Below are 15,527 nucleotides of genomic sequence, written 5' to 3' on the forward strand. Positions count from 1 at the left end.
ATCACAATCAATTTCCACTCGTAGGGAGGAAATCGCGTTTTCTCATAGCATGCTATGGATTGGATTTGCTGCAGAATCCCACTCCGGATTTCACAATGCAAATCTGACCGTGTGCAGGAGGCCTTACTGGTGGATGATCCGCAGCATTTCTGCCATGTGGAAACATACCCTATATGGTACATAAACATACCCTTATAGTATTCATTCAGCGCACGGTGTGAAACAGCGATTGCAAAATCATTGCGCAATCACTTTTGTTATTCTTTTTATTAAGCAAGGTTAATGGCGAGCCTACTGGATTAATTATATAGGCATATTTCCAAAAAATAAAGTACAACTGCAATTGGATATTATTCCCTATAACTGGAAAACGTACGTAGCAGAAAAAAAACAGATATCATATTTGAATGCAGCGCACTAAAGTTACTATGAGCCACCTATCTGCTTATGTCCGCCTGCAGACGGCCAGGTCAGATCCCGCTGCGGACCCATGCCCCTGCAAAGGCCTGCGGCTCACCTGCTCCCGGTGTCTTCTGTCTCTGCTATGCGCCGGCTGCCAGCCAACCGGCGCATGCGCAGAGTGGAGCTCGCCTGTCGCTACTGACATTTCTGCGCGAGCCTCTGCAAGACCTGCACAGAAATAGAACATGCCGCGATTTGTTTTCTGCGTGTGTTTTCACGCAAATTGCAACCGTCTGTATAGGATTGCATTTTGTAATGCAATCCTATGCAGGCAGGGGCGGAAATTCCGCCCGTGTGCAGGAGACCTATCTGTTACAAAAATTGCGTTGGAAAGTGTAATCGTTACGTGTAAACGAGCGTTAGTAAAACTACATTTTGCACACATGCTTCTTGCTATGTACACAACACTACTGCATAAACATTAATATTTTCACAACCCAAAAATGGTACCAACAAAAGTTACAGCTTATCACCCAATAAACAAGCCCCCCTACAGCGACAAAAGTAAAAACAGCGATCGCTGATAGTTGGAGATGAAAATCCCTTTAAAAAGTCTGGTGTCGAGGCTCAAAATAGAATTACTGAAGGGTTAAGTGACCACCTAGGTAGAATGATCCCCAATAGGCACTGTAACTGGGAGACTGGCAGTACTATACGTATGGAGAGGAGATAACTGACGGCCGTCATGGCCACTCCCACTCACGTGACTGCTCCTCTCATAGACCGCAGGCAGATGGGAGCATCTGCTAGAAAGATGGCGGCCCTGTTCACCAGAAGCCTCAAACTGACTGATTTCCAGCGCAGGCCGGACTACGGGATGGTATGGTTGTGCCACGGCTGCCAGCTACCCGTAGGAGACACGAAGGACTGGAGCGGGAATCATGTGGCGGATAATGTGGTGCTGCTTAAAGGTGCGGAGTGTGCAGGTGCCATGAGTGCTGTGCGGTGACTGGGCAGAAAGGGGCGCTCGTCAGCTCTTGTACCGGTCGTGCTTCTTGCTGCTTATTGCATCCACACAGGGTTCACGACCTTCGCTTGCAGGAGCTCTGGTGTAATGTGTCTGCCACAGCAGCAGGACGGCTTTCCATCCCGTGAAGGAGAGTGAGGGCGACTGCCGCCTGCATTAGGGCTCAGCTCACGGTTTTGGTTACTGCTCCGTTTTTGGAAGACAGTCCAGATTCACATCTGCACTACAACAGTCGCAGCTTCTATCTCAGATCTGGCAGACTAACTAGATTTTTGAAGGCTGGGCTCACACGAGCATATCTGACAGCTTGCAGACCTCGAGATATACATGTGCGGCACACAGTCAGTATGCAATGACATTGGCTGCATACTGTTCATCGCCATGTACTATCATGTATGCTCGTGTAATAAGCATCAAGATAGGACATGCTGCGACTTCTTCCATGCGTATTTTCAGCAAGTTATGTGCGCGGCAACAATTCTAGTGCAGGGCATTACGAACACGGTAATACCTAATTTAATAATTTTAGAATTTAACCCCTTAATGAACGCCAATACGCCGTTTGATGGCCTATATCGGGGGCCTATGTATGAAGAGAGATCGCGGGGCGACCTGTCTTCATGAAGCGCGGGTGTCAGCTGTATATTACAGCTGACACCCGCGGGCATTAGCTGCAATTGTCCGATTGCAGATATTAACCCTTTAAATGTCGCAGTCAGTTCTGACTGGCATTTAAATCCCCCGAACAATGTAAAGAACGCAAGAAATGCACTTTTTCAGTTACCTTGTCTCCCAGGAAAAAAAAATGCAATAAAAAGTCATCAAAAAGTCGTATGTATTCCGAAATGGTACCAACGTAAACTACAAGACATCTCGCAAAAAGTGAGCCCTCGCACAACTACGTTAATGGAAAAATAAAGTTATTGTGTGCAGAATTTGGCTGCAAAAAATAATTGTAAAAAATTAAATGTCTTTGAAAGAAAATAAAAGTACAGCAAAAAAAAAACTATACAAGTTTGGTATCCAAGTAATTGTACTGACCAATAGAATAAAGTTATCACGTCATTTTTGTTGCAGTTTGTGCACCGTAGAAACAAAACGCAGAGGAAGATGGCAGAATGTTGTGTTTTGTTTGTTTTTTTATTTATTTATTTTTTTCATTTTACTCCACTTAGGTCGGCTGTCCACGGGCGATGCGGTATCCCGGGGCGAAGCTCCGCTGCGGGAGCCGCCGGTCAACCCTATCTATTAGGCTGACCGCGGAGATTCGGGGCAGTTCGCAGCATTCGCAATGATTCTTCGCTCGTGGACAGGTGCCAGCGCTTTCCATAGCAATGCCATAGAATAAACTGCCGTGGACAGGGCGCCTTAGAATTTTTTTTTTTTAAGTTTTTCATTACATTATATAGCACCATTGAAAAATACAACTTTTCCTGCAAAAAACAAGCCCTCATACAGCAACGTTGATGCATAAAGGAGTTACGATCTTTTAAAAGGGGGGGGGGGTGGGGGGGAATGAGGGCCATGTCATTAAGAGGCTGAAAAGTGTTTTTTGCACGCTCCTTTCCTCTGTGGTTGAGTAGATTACCACGGTTTATTTCCTGTGGACATCCGTTGTTTGCTGCCATCCGGTGGACCGCCTTTTTTTGTGTAGTGTGTGTGTGGTTTTTTTATTTATTTTTTTGTTTGTTTGTTTGTTTAGTTACCCCCATACTGCCTTTTTCACTGCCCTTGCTGATGAGCTTTTAAACCTGAACATCTTTTTAACCGTAGCTTGGGGTACAGCTGATAGTCCAGCTCTTGCTCTAACTGCCAGGACAGTAGAGACCTCAGATCTTGCCAGTTTAACTCCTTACATGCCAAAATCAATAGCAACTACAGCTTCCTACATTGAAGGTGGGGAAGGGGGTTCTTTCTGTCGGTACTATTGTATCTGGTCTCCACCAGGATTATTGGTGGAGACTGCCTGAGGTTAAGGGAACACCCAAAGGTTCTCATTGGCAGCTAAATACACACCCTCACTGGCTTCACAGAGGAAGGGAGTTCCCTCTGTTGTCTAGTCGCCAGATTGTCATGGCAACAGGACGCCAGCTACAGGCGTCCTGCTTGCCATTCAGGAGCTCTGGCGGCTATCTTGGCTGGGGTGAACAGCGGGAGCCAGCAGGTATAGGCGTCCTGCTTGACATTCAGGAGCTCTGGCAGCTATCTCATTTTAAATGGATAAAACGGGACCCCTCCCTCCCCCTCAAAAAAAAAAAAAAGAAAAAAATACACACAAAACAATGGGTATTACATGTCTGGTTCGTTACGTAACCAGACAATCTAATTTTATTTATCCTCCTAGGTAAACCCCCCCAAAAATTATTTAAACAAGCAACGGTATAATTGCTATTTTTCTCTTGTTTGCCTACCCAAAAATGCAGTGAACAGTAATTCAGAAGTCTCATGTAACTCAGAATGGTACCAATAAAAACTGCAACTCTTTCCACAAAAAACAAGTCCCCACAGATCCCTGCTGGGAAAATAACAGTATTCTGGGTCTTAGCGTGCAGCGATGCAGTCAGTTGTTCATCTTTAAAAATGTGTTTTTTCATTGTGCAAAAATAGTAAAAAAAAACAAAATACAATAAATCTATATAATCCTTTTTTTTCCACAGTAATTGTGCTTATTTCATAATAAAGTGAGCATGTAACTTTTACTGAATGGTGACCGCTGTAAAAACAAAACCCAAAAGCAATGGCAGAATTTTTTTGGGGAGGGGGTAGTGCGTCCCCATCCCCCAAAAAGTAAAAAATGATACATAATAAATGCCACTGAGGTAGAGCTCTTGCAATGTGTCAATAAAAAAAGACTCTTGGTCCTCGAATCCTTTAACACTCCAGGACATCCTGCAGGTTTAGTATTTGAATGGAGGCGCTTGGGAGTCTAACCCGCTCCATACAATATGGGTGCCAGCTGTTTCATACAGCTGATACCTGCATGCAATAGCTTCGATAAGCCGTGCTGCTCATCTGAGCTGGTAACCCTTTAAATGCTGTCAATTCTGACAGCAGCATTTAAATGCTCTGATTGGCGTTCGGGAGTCCCTGTTTAGCGGTTCAATTGCCATGGCAGCCAGGGTCCTCTTGAAAGGCCCCGGGGCTGCCATTGCAGACTGCCTATCAAGCCATGCCTTTCCACAGGTGCAAGTATAAATTTTATTTTGCTGTCAGAACCCCTTTAAAGGGGTTGTCCCGTGCCGAAACGGGTTTTTGTTTTTTTTGAATGAATGAAGTCTTTCTGTAATCTGTGCATGTTGGATGCTATCACTGGTTTACTTCTTTGTATTTTGCATTACCCATCTGGCAAAGCCACAAGCTCATCATGCCCTTCTTTACCTCTTTCATCACAGCAGTTTCACAGTTTGTTCAAATTGGAAAACGGACACCATCCAGTGACTCCTCTGATGCTGGCAGGTATGTCGTTCTGCTTTTTATGTTACTCCCATTAGGCCGTTTTCACACGAATGAGAAAATTGCAAGAGGTGTGTGTTGTGAGCCGCACAAATATGAACCCCCTATTCTTTTGAGCAGTTTTATTCATTATTTCCCCACTGAGCACAGCGATGCGTGAAACGAGTCGCGGTACGTCCTATCTTTGGACGTGCCCTCACATCGCATCAACCATTGTTTTCAATGGGGCCAGTGGCAGCATTGCATCACGTGCTAGGTGCACATGATGTGATGCAAGGTTTCCCCATTAAAGACAATGAGCGAAACTCTGTGATCCTCCACTGTGGCTGTCAGCTACGGCAGAGGTTTGCTACTTCACCTCACATCACACTCAGCCCCTTATAGGACCCTCCCCCTTTAGAAAAAAAAATATGCATAACTTTTATTCTTTTGTTGACATAGCTGTTTTTGGGTCTTGCGGCACATGACAAAAACATTGTTCTTCCGCTTTACAAGTCACTGGTCAGAGTACGCATGGAATATTTTGTAGTTTTGGGCACTGGTACTCAAGGGCGACGTATCAGAGCTTGAGTGGGTAGAAAGGCAGGAACGTAAAGTAATAAATGGAAAGGGCAAATTACAATACCCGGAAAGGTTATCAAAGTTGGGCTTATTTAGTTAAGAAAAAAAATGGCTGAGGGATGACCTAATAACTATCTATAAATATATCAGGGGACAATACAGAGATCTCTCCTACAGGACTGCAACAAGGGGGCGCTCTAATAAGTATGTATAGATATATCCGGGTCAGTACAGAGGCCTCTCCCTTCATCTTTTTATACCTAAGACTAGGTTACTATGTTACCCTTGGTTGCTATATTGTATTTAGGTGAGAGTTGATCATCTAGAGTCAAAAACTTGTGAAGTAACAAGCTCGCATAATGAGCTGATTGATATGCATTTAAAATTGGAGGAGGAGTTGGATGCAGTCAAAATTGGAGATTTGGATGATTGCAATAGACAAAATAATATTAGGATAAGGGGCATTGCTGAATCAGAAGATCTTTGCAATTGTGTGCAGCACCTTATAAAATATCTGTTCCCGGATTCCAATCCTGCAGAATCTATAATAGATAGAATACACAATTGCTGGAACCCAAATCAAAAGCAGAGAATGTACCTAGAGATGTGATCACGTGGGTACATTTCTATCATATTGAAGATGCCGTGATGAATGCTGCCAGAAAATTATGGTTATTTCCCCCTCCCTCTGCGAAGATCAAATTACACTCTTACTCTTGACTTCTTACAAACCACAATGCTAGCTCGAAAAAGGCTCTCCCCGATCGCCTCTCTGCTCAGAGAGAAAACAATTCTTTAGAGGTGAGGACTCAATGACCAAATTGTACATTAAAGGAGATGTCCCGAGGCAGCAAGTGGGGTTATACACTTCTGTATGGCCATAATAATGCACTTTGTAATATACATTGTGCATTAATTATGAGCCATACAGAAGTTATAAAAAGTTTTATACTTACCTGCTCCGTTGCTAGCGTCCTCGTCTCCATGGTGCCGACTAATTTTCGGCCTCCGATGGCCAAATTAGCCGCGCTTGCGCAGTCCGGGTCTTCTGTAGTCTTCTATGGAGCCGCTCGTGCCAGAGAGCGGCTCCGTGTAGCTCCGCCCCGTCACGTGCCGATTCCAGCCAATCAGGAGGCTGGAATCGGCAGTGGACCGCACAGAAGAGCTGCGGTCCACGAAGACAGAGGATCCCGGCGGCCATCTTCAGCAGGTGAGTATGAAGACGCCGGACCGCCGGGATTCAGGTAAGCGCTGTGCGGGTGGGTTTTTTAACCCCTGCATCGGGGTTGTCTCGCGCCGAACGGGGGGGGGGTTTAAAAAAAAAAAACCCCGTTTCGGCGCGGGACATCTCCTTTAACCCTTTCCAATGCAAATTTTTTGCCACCTGCATTCTCCCCAGCTTCTATTTATTTTATGAGCTGAAAACAGCGATCAATGTTGGATTCTTCATTTACTGAATGCATCGGTATTATTATATCTTGATGCCGCCGGAAGCTAGGGGTTTGACAGGGCTTGCATTGAGAGACACCCCTGTCACGCCTCTAGCTCCCGATTGGCTGCATTCCTGAGGTCCTAGCACAGTGATGGCGAACCTTTTAAAAAACCGAGTGCCCAAACTGCAACCCAAAACCCACTTATTTATCGCAAAGTGCCAACATTGCAGGGGGCAGGGCTTATCACGACGTATGAAAAGGGTCTCCAGTGAGAATAGTCCCCCCTCCCCCCCCCCACAGCGGCCCCCAGAGATGATGGTGATGACCACACACACACAGCGGCCCCCAGATATGATAGTGACACCCCCCCCACCCCCCCTCCCCACAGCGGCTTCCAGTGATAATAGTGACCGACCTCCCCCCCACCCCCCACCCCCCCTTCTCCCACAGCGTCCCCCTAGCAGCGCAGCTGAGTGAATGCTGTCAGGGGAGCCTCGGCCCCTGCCAGTATTCACAAGTGGTGAGCGGCTGATGGCGGTGCGTGCCAGTAGGGAGGGCTCTGCATGCCGCCTCTGGCACACGTGCCATAGGTTCGCTACTACTGTCCTAGCAGCTGCCCTGCAGGGTTAGGGTTCAGTTACAGCAACAATGTAAGGCTACCAGGAAAAGTAACCGTAACCATTAAGGCTAATGCCCATGGACGGATTTTTTGCTGCGCTTTACAGGGCAGAAATTCACGGCATTGCCCCGCAGCTATTAGGTTCTATTGAACCTAATAGCTCAATGTTCACACTGCAGTATTCCACAGCAGAATTCCGCAGCGTGAAAGAAGACACGGCATGCTCTATTTGTAGCACAGCGAAAGTATCACGTGAAGATGCTTCCCCCGACAGCTGTGTCATCCAGCACTCCTGGCACGTCACGTGCTGTACTGCGCATGCGCGCCGGCCCTCCATGCGTACAGCCGATCCGGAGTAGTGAGTATGGGGTCTTTGCGGGGCGCCGTGGCAGACTCCGCTGCAATATTCTGCTGGTGGAGTCCGTCACGGCCGTGGGCATGAGGTCCAAACCTGCAGGGCAGCCAAAACGTAATTCTCATGCACCTGATGTGATAGGGGAGCGCTAATACAGCCAAGCTCAGCTATTCCCCTTCACTGAAGCCTCCCAGCGCTGCATTCCCTCCTCAGCTCCAGCTGTGCATGTCAGCGGTATCACGCGGGTAGACTGACACTGTGGCTGCTGAGGGGATCGGTGGTGCGACCCGACAGCCGCCGGGAGCGGTGCGACTACAGGGGAGATGGGTATAGTGACAGCGGAGCCAACGGCAGCACACGGGGACACGCACAGTGGGGCTGTCAAGGGGAAGAGGACAGGACGGGGCCACTACAGGGAAAATGGGGAGAGTGACAGCGGGGACCGCGACAGCACAGCAGGTGGCAGCGGCCCCGGCGGGAGTGGGGCCACTAAAATGGAGCGTGACAGCGGGGAGCGTAGCTCAGACAGGACTGCTGCTGCACCCCTCAACGCCGGCGCTAATTTTCCCCGAAGCCTAGCCAAGACCTGTAGGGCTGATGAGGACGAGGCAGCCGCCGACCGACCACCGACCAATCAGCATCAGGGGGCGTCAACCCCCTGTTGAGCTTGTCTCCACCAGGACTTCCTGGTGGAGACAAGATACAATAATACTGAATGCACTTGCGTGTTTTCTCCTCAACGCTGATTGCAGTTCCAGCTCACTAGTTACATAAGTGTCAGGTGGCCTCCGGCGGCAGAGCAGGAAAAGAAGAACATCTGGCATTCAGTAAAAGAAGAATCCAGCGCCGAGCAGTGCTGGATTCTTCTTTTAGTGAATGCCCCCATGTGCTTCCTCCCCCGCTCTGGTCCCGGAGGACACCCGACACTCTTATGTGAGTTAGTGAGCTGGAATTGCAATCAGCGCTGGATTCTTTATTTACTAAGTGCCCCCATGTGGTTTGTTGCCAGAGAATACATGGCAGCAGAGCAAGGGAGAAAGAACATCTGGCATTCAGTAAATGAAGAATCCAGCACTGATCACCGCTGGGCTCTTCATTTAGTGAATGCCCCCATGTGCTTCCTCCCCCGCTCTGCTGCCAGAGGCCACCCGACACTCTTATGTGAGTTAGTGAGCTGGAAAGTGCGATCACCACTGGGCTCATTTACTGACTGCACTCATGTTCTTTCGCCCCCCGCTGTATTGCCGGAGGATACACCGCAGCAGAGCAAGGGAGAAAGAACATCTGGCATTCAGTAAATCAGGGTTCCCGAACTCCAGTCCTCGGGGACCGGCAACAGGTCATGTTTTCTGGATTTCCTCAGTGTTGCACAGGTGATGTAATTATTGTCGGTGCCTCAGATATTGCCACAGGTGTTCTTACTAGAGGATATCCTGAAACCATGACCTGTTAGTGGTCCCTGAGGACTGGAGTTGGGGACCCCTGCAGTAAATAAAGAATCCAGCGCTGAGCATTGGTGTTTCCAGCTCACTAAGTTATGTATATGTGTCGGGTAGCTTCCAGCAGCAGAGCATGGGAAGCAGCAGTGCAGAAACAGCATGTCAGGCCAGTCCTGACATCGGAGCTATAGAGGGAAATGATGATGTCGGGAGGGGCCCGACATTGGATTGGAAAGGGTTAATAAAGATGGATAATCATATATCCTCACAAACCTCGAGGAGGCTTTTGCTCTCCTGGAAAAATGGGGTATTCAGCAACCAAAAGATACGGCTCTGACTCATCTGACCAGAAAATGGTCACAGAAACCTACTACCAGGCCACACAAAAAAACAGTGGCCCAATGTTAATATGTTGCTGAATAATGCGTTAATATATAACTCAAAGGTCTTTATAACGAAAGGAGGTGAAACTTTTCCCATGAAGGCTGAACTGTTCTTGCAACAATTCTCGTTTTTCCCGAGGTGGACTTAGAATTTTACCCGCCAGAATCGGAAAGTCCGTTTTTGTTTCATATAGCCCAGTTAAAGTGCTCATGATTTAAAATTAAAGGGCTGTTTGTCCCAAATCATTTCTCACTCTTCCAAAAAGGTTTTTCCACATTACCCTTATTTTCCCAAGAGAGGATCCACATTCAGGAAATGGACCTCCAGCATATTACCAGCCAGGAGGTGCACAAATATCTGTCACAGTGTTAAAAAAAATATCTGAACACCAAGTATTCCAATGGAGTTAAACCTTTCTTTAAAGGGGTGGTCTCGCGAAACCAAGTGGGGTTATACACTTCCGTATGGCCATATTAATGCACTTTGTAATGTACATTGTGCATTAAATATGAGCCATACAGAAGTTATTTCACTTACCTGCTCCGTTGCTAGCATCCTCGTCTCCATGGTTCCGTCTAAATTCGCTGGCAGCTTGCTTTTTTAGACGCGCTTGCGCAGTCCGGTCTTCTCCATTCAGCACGAGCCGCTTCAGTGTGCTCCCCGCTACAGCTCTTCTGCGCATGCGCAGACGAGCTGTCACTGCTCGGGAGCGCGCTGAAGCGGCCATTCTGCACCATCCTCTGTTAGAGGAAGGTGCAGAAACTGGAGCTGCCCAGCGGAGAAGCCCAGCCCAGCCCAGCCCAGCAGCCCCGAGAAGCCTCCCAGGTAAGTGATGGGTCGGGGGGGGGCTGCCGCTGCGCCGGGCTGTCGCTAGGCCAGGGGGGGGCTGTCGCTAGGCCAGGGGGGGGCTGTCGCTAGGCCGGGGGGGGGCTGCCGCTGCGCCGGGCTGCGCCGGGGGGGCTGTCGCTAGGCCGGGGGAACTAGCGCTGGGCTCCGGAACCTAGCGCTGGGCTCCGGGGCCTTCACCTGGGCTGAGGGTCTAGCGCTGGGGAGCCGGGGGCTAGCGCCGGTTACCTGCTGTCTGGTCGGCGGCTGCGGGGCGTCTGGTCGGCGGCTGCGATGCGTCCGGTTGCCATGGAGACACAGCTGGCGGCGTCTCGGGAGCGCGCACGTCGGGCTGCAGCGAGCGACGGGGAAAGAGCCGGCGGCCATCTTGAGGAAACTTTTATAAGTTGCTGAAACGCTGGAACGGTAAGTACGAACCAGCTAGAAATGTCATTTACAGGGGGGCTTTGTAATGTATGTTTAATGGGGGGGACTGGGCAAAAAAAAAAATTAACTGCTTCCTCGAGACATCTCCTTTAAATATAAGAGGACCCCATTCACCATTTAAAAGGTCGGCACTTTGGAAAGAGGCCATCAGATCAAAAGGACATTTTGTGTGTGCAAGAAACTCTCTTAAAAAAACAAAAAAAACTGCCCAGTCATAGCACAACCAAAATATCCAAAAATATTCATGGCTATTGCATCAAAGAGAGCTGGAGATTTGGTGGCCATAAGGGACTCCATGGACTTCCAAGAGCAGGGGAAGGAAGAAGGTAGATGCTTAGTCCTAATCTGCAGGATAGAAGGTATCCTTTATGACCCCCGCTATCCCACACCGCCCCCCCCCCCCGAGCCTACTCGGACAAGAATGCAGTTACTTGAGAAGAGCGATACTCACTCAAGTAACTGCCTTATCTGAGCGTGCTCGCTCATCTCTCGTAATAACATCTTGTATCTTAATAAAAGAAAAGTTTTTGGGAAGAGTAGAAGGGGAGGAGAAGGGGGGGGGGGGGGATTAAAAGCAGGTGAATTGAGGTAGGATTAGGGAGGGAGGAAGAGAGGTATGAGGTCTTGTAACTAGACATCCATAGAAATGTAAACTAAACAGCAAACTTTGTTGGCTTCATAAGAGATTAAGGTGTGTGTTTTCTTTTTTTTTTTTTTTTTTTTTTTTTTTTTTTTGAGTCTCTGTCTGTGTCTCTCCCTGAGCTACTGAGGCCTCTACAAGAAATGTTTGCTTTAAAAAGGGCTCCATGGCTGAAAAAGTTTGGGAACCACTGGTTTAATTCCTTCAGTGGTGGGTTTCTTACCACCAGGTTGTGCCCACCAGGGCAGGTTTTTTGAATGAGCCAATCATTAAATTTCAACTCCTTTTCCAGTTGCATTCCAAGAGCCATAACTTTTTCATTTTTCCATTGACACAGCCATATAAGGGCTTGTTTTTTGTGGGGCAAGTTGTACTTTTTAATTGCCCTATTTTTGGGTATATATAATGTATTGCATAATTTTTGTAAAAAAAAAATAAAAAATTGTATGGAGATTATGAAAAAACGAAATTCTGCCATTTGTTTTTTTTGGGATTTCATTTTTACGGCGCTCAGCGTGCAGAATAAATAATGTGATAACATTATTCTCTGAGTCAACACGATTCCGGCGATACCAAGCTTATACAGTGTTTTTTGTTTTTTTTTATGTTCTGCGAATTTTGTAAATTTTAAAACATTTTTTTTTTCTTAAAGGTTTGCTTTTGGGTTGCCACATTCCAAGAGCCTTATTTATTTTTTTTCCCCTTGCTGTAAGGAGAATTTATGTGTTTATCAAGGACAAGACAATCCCAGATCTCATGTAGAAGTCTGGACCCAGGAGACATACAAATCACACCAGCCTTGTTGCCGTATCAAATGATTTATAATGTATTCAAAGGTGCATGTGGTTTATATACCATAGCAAAACAATTAACTGATACATTGATCTACAATTTCCTTAACATTCCCCACTTTAGATCAATACATCAACACAGTATCTTAGGCTATGTCTCAAATACATATATTAAATTGCTTTACCACAGAACCCTGGCTTCCTCAGTCCCGAAGCTTTATTACCAGAAGGTCTGGGTTCACCCTTCAAGACTAAGGCCGCCTGCAGACGAGCGGGTCGGATCCGGCGGCGAGGATTCTCGCCGCGGGACCCGACCCAGGCGCCTGCAGGGACGAGCGCGTACTCCCCCACGCCCGGCGGCCCTGGCTTTTCATGTGCCGGCTGCCGGGCAGCCGGCGCAGACCGGAGCCGGCGGCCGGGTGAGAGCCCCGCACAAAAATAGGACATGCCGCGGTTTGTTTACCGCGGTCGTCTGCATAGGATTGCGTTTGTTAACGCAATCCTATGCAGGCTTTCAGTGGTGGAAATCCCACGGGATTTGCGACCGTGTGCAGGCGGCCTAAGTATGTAATTATTTCATATAGCAGTATTACATTGATCTAATATATGTATATGTATGTGTTATTTTACGAATGGTATTCAAAATTAGGCTTGCCCCAAAGAGAATCTTGGCCATGATTTAACATTGAATTAATGCTTCTTTCTTCATATAAAAATTATTGTCTATCATGAAATAAAATCTTAGTTATTGGAGTGTTAACCCCTTAGTGACGAAGCCTGTTTGCGCCTTAGTGACGGAGCCAAATTTTGAAAATCTGACATGTCACTTAACATAGCATAACTCCGTAACGGCTTTACATATCCAAGTGATTCTTACATTGTTTTTTCGCCACATGTTGTACTTGATATAGAGGGAAAAAATAAACTGATAGAATTTATGAATATTTATTAAAAGTGCCAATATTGGGAACATTTTGAAAAAATTGTCTTTTCACATTTTCAACGGTAATTATGCAAATATGTGCAAACATACTGTACAAATGTTTGCTAATGTATATATTTCCATCAGTTTACTTTTATTCTGGATGCACATTTGAAAAACTTTTTTTAACCATTTAGGAGATGTATAAATTTAACATTACTTTTCAGCATTTTGAGAAACACTTTGTTTTCCTGCACCAAGCCAAGATTGCAAAGGCTCATAGGTGTCAGAATGATAGATACCCCCATTTAAAAACTACACCCCTTAATGTATTCACTGAGGGGGGGGGGGGTCAGGAGTATTTTGAACCCACAGTTTTTTTCAGGAGTTAATGCAATTTAGAAGAGAAAAAATAAAAATTTACATTTTTGAAAATGTCATTTTAAAGACACATGTATTTTTTTTTTGTGCACATGAGAATAAGGAGTGACACCCCAAAATGGATACCCCTGTTTGTCCAGTTTTCAGAAATGTACCCATTGTGGCCCTAATATTATGATTGTATGCACAACGGGGCCCTAAATGAAAGGAGTAGTCGGTGGCTTTTAGAGCAGAAATTTTCCTTGAAGGCCTGGTTCTCGGCTACCTTCAGGAGCCAGGAGATTTAAAATTTACCCGGGTTTCCAGTCTTTTGCGCTTGCGCGTGACGTCATTCGTCTTGTGCGCATGCGCAGAAGAGCCGCGCCGGGTCCCGGGGGACCCTTTCACCGCGGCAGACATCGGGGAAGACAGGTGAGTACTTTCAGCTGCCCTGATGGATCCGATCCATCAGGGCAGCTGAATCTTTAACTTTTTTTTAACTTTATTGCGATCGGCGCTATCCATTGGATAGCGCCGATCGCAATGCCGGGGGGGACTGCCTGCAGCCAGGCATGACAGCTCCATGCTGTTGGCTACCTGCGGGCACCGACAGCATGGAGCTGTCACGTCCAGAGCCTGAGGGGCATTGATCCTAAGAGGACGCATAATACTACGCCCTCTAGGATTAAAGCCCACTCAGGCAGGACGTAGTTTCACGATGGGGCGTCACTAAGGGGTTAATCATTTATGTAGAGCAGTCCTCTGGTACACAATCAAACACACTGGAATCAAAATGTCACACTTTAAAATCAAAGTAAAATGGCGCTTTCTTTATAGAACATGTGCCATACAGAGGTGGACACCGGACCCAGTAATTCATCTTTTTTTCTTCGTCATCTTGTATATTTTGGAACATAGTTTTGGTGATGGAAGTGTCAATAAGGTTTTGTAGCCGTCCTCGGATACATGGAATACAGCAGCAGCCGCAGAGTACTAGAATGGAGGCAAATACTGACAGACTAGTGTGGAGTATATGATTTGTGACCAGTGTCCGAACAAGTTTTCATCCTGACCCTGAATAGATCGTCTATGCCAGAGTTCTCTGCTAGTTCATTTGATAATGCATTTAACCCTTCCAGTGCTAATGCATTTAACCCTTCCAGTGCTCGGGTACCACTATCATCTGGTGCAGTGTTATTAGAAATGAAAATACAACAATATCCTCTAATCCTTTTACAAACCCCTCCTCTTTCTGCTAGCAACATATCAAGAGCCATTCTATTTTGCCATGCAATAAGTGTAAGGTGTGTCCTAGTTGTTCCGCTAGGCCCCTGATTGCTTCTCTTGTATAATTAACAAATCTCTGTTGGTTATAGTATATATAATTAATCCAGTCTACATTTTTATTCACTGTTACCCACCATGCAAGAAGAGACTCGAACCCCGCAGCTATCTGATTTCTCGCGCTATATTAGTCTGGTACCCCCCTTGGGACTCCGATTGCGTCAATGTAAACATTGGCATCAAAGGAACCTTTGGGAGAGGTGTTCCTAGTTTTCCGGACACGGCCCTCACTATTGCCATCTGAGGTCATGAGGTGAACAGGCATTATTAGCTGTACCAAGGCATAATCCCCACCAGGACACGTACCCGGAACCTGTTTTAGCCGCCTGTCACCTCACAACCACCACACGCCTCCGCGTGCTCTTTGTCACTGAGGCTATATCCCAGAAAACACCACGCTCTTTACGTTTATCCTCTCCGCACAGTATCCCTCAGGCAGTCTCCCGTAGTCTGCCTTGGTCCCATTACCAGGTAGTGCGAAGCAAGTATAATTCCAGGATCGGAAACAACAGCAGGTATTTGGTC

The 15,527-nt window shown here is 46.7% G+C and overlaps 1 protein-coding gene across 1 annotated transcript in view; it reads left to right on the top strand.

The window, feature by feature from the left end:
* The first annotated feature begins 1,177 nt into the window (after positions 1–1,177).
* LOC136620944 (protein Mis18-alpha-like) overlaps positions 1,178–15,527 on the top strand; it is a 142,388-nt gene continuing 128,038 nt past the window's right edge. Inside the window, exons 1-2 of the mRNA XM_066596052.1 lie at positions 1,178–1,373; positions 4,822–4,885. Of these exons, the coding sequence (XP_066452149.1) occupies positions 1,196–1,373; positions 4,822–4,885 (242 nt within the window). The 5' untranslated portion in view covers positions 1,178–1,195. The remainder of the gene's footprint in view (positions 1,374–4,821; positions 4,886–15,527) is intronic.

The sequence above is a fragment of the Eleutherodactylus coqui genome, chromosome 3 (genome assembly GCF_035609145.1).
Source record: "Eleutherodactylus coqui strain aEleCoq1 chromosome 3, aEleCoq1.hap1, whole genome shotgun sequence".
NCBI lineage: Eukaryota > Metazoa > Chordata > Amphibia > Anura > Eleutherodactylidae > Eleutherodactylus > Eleutherodactylus coqui.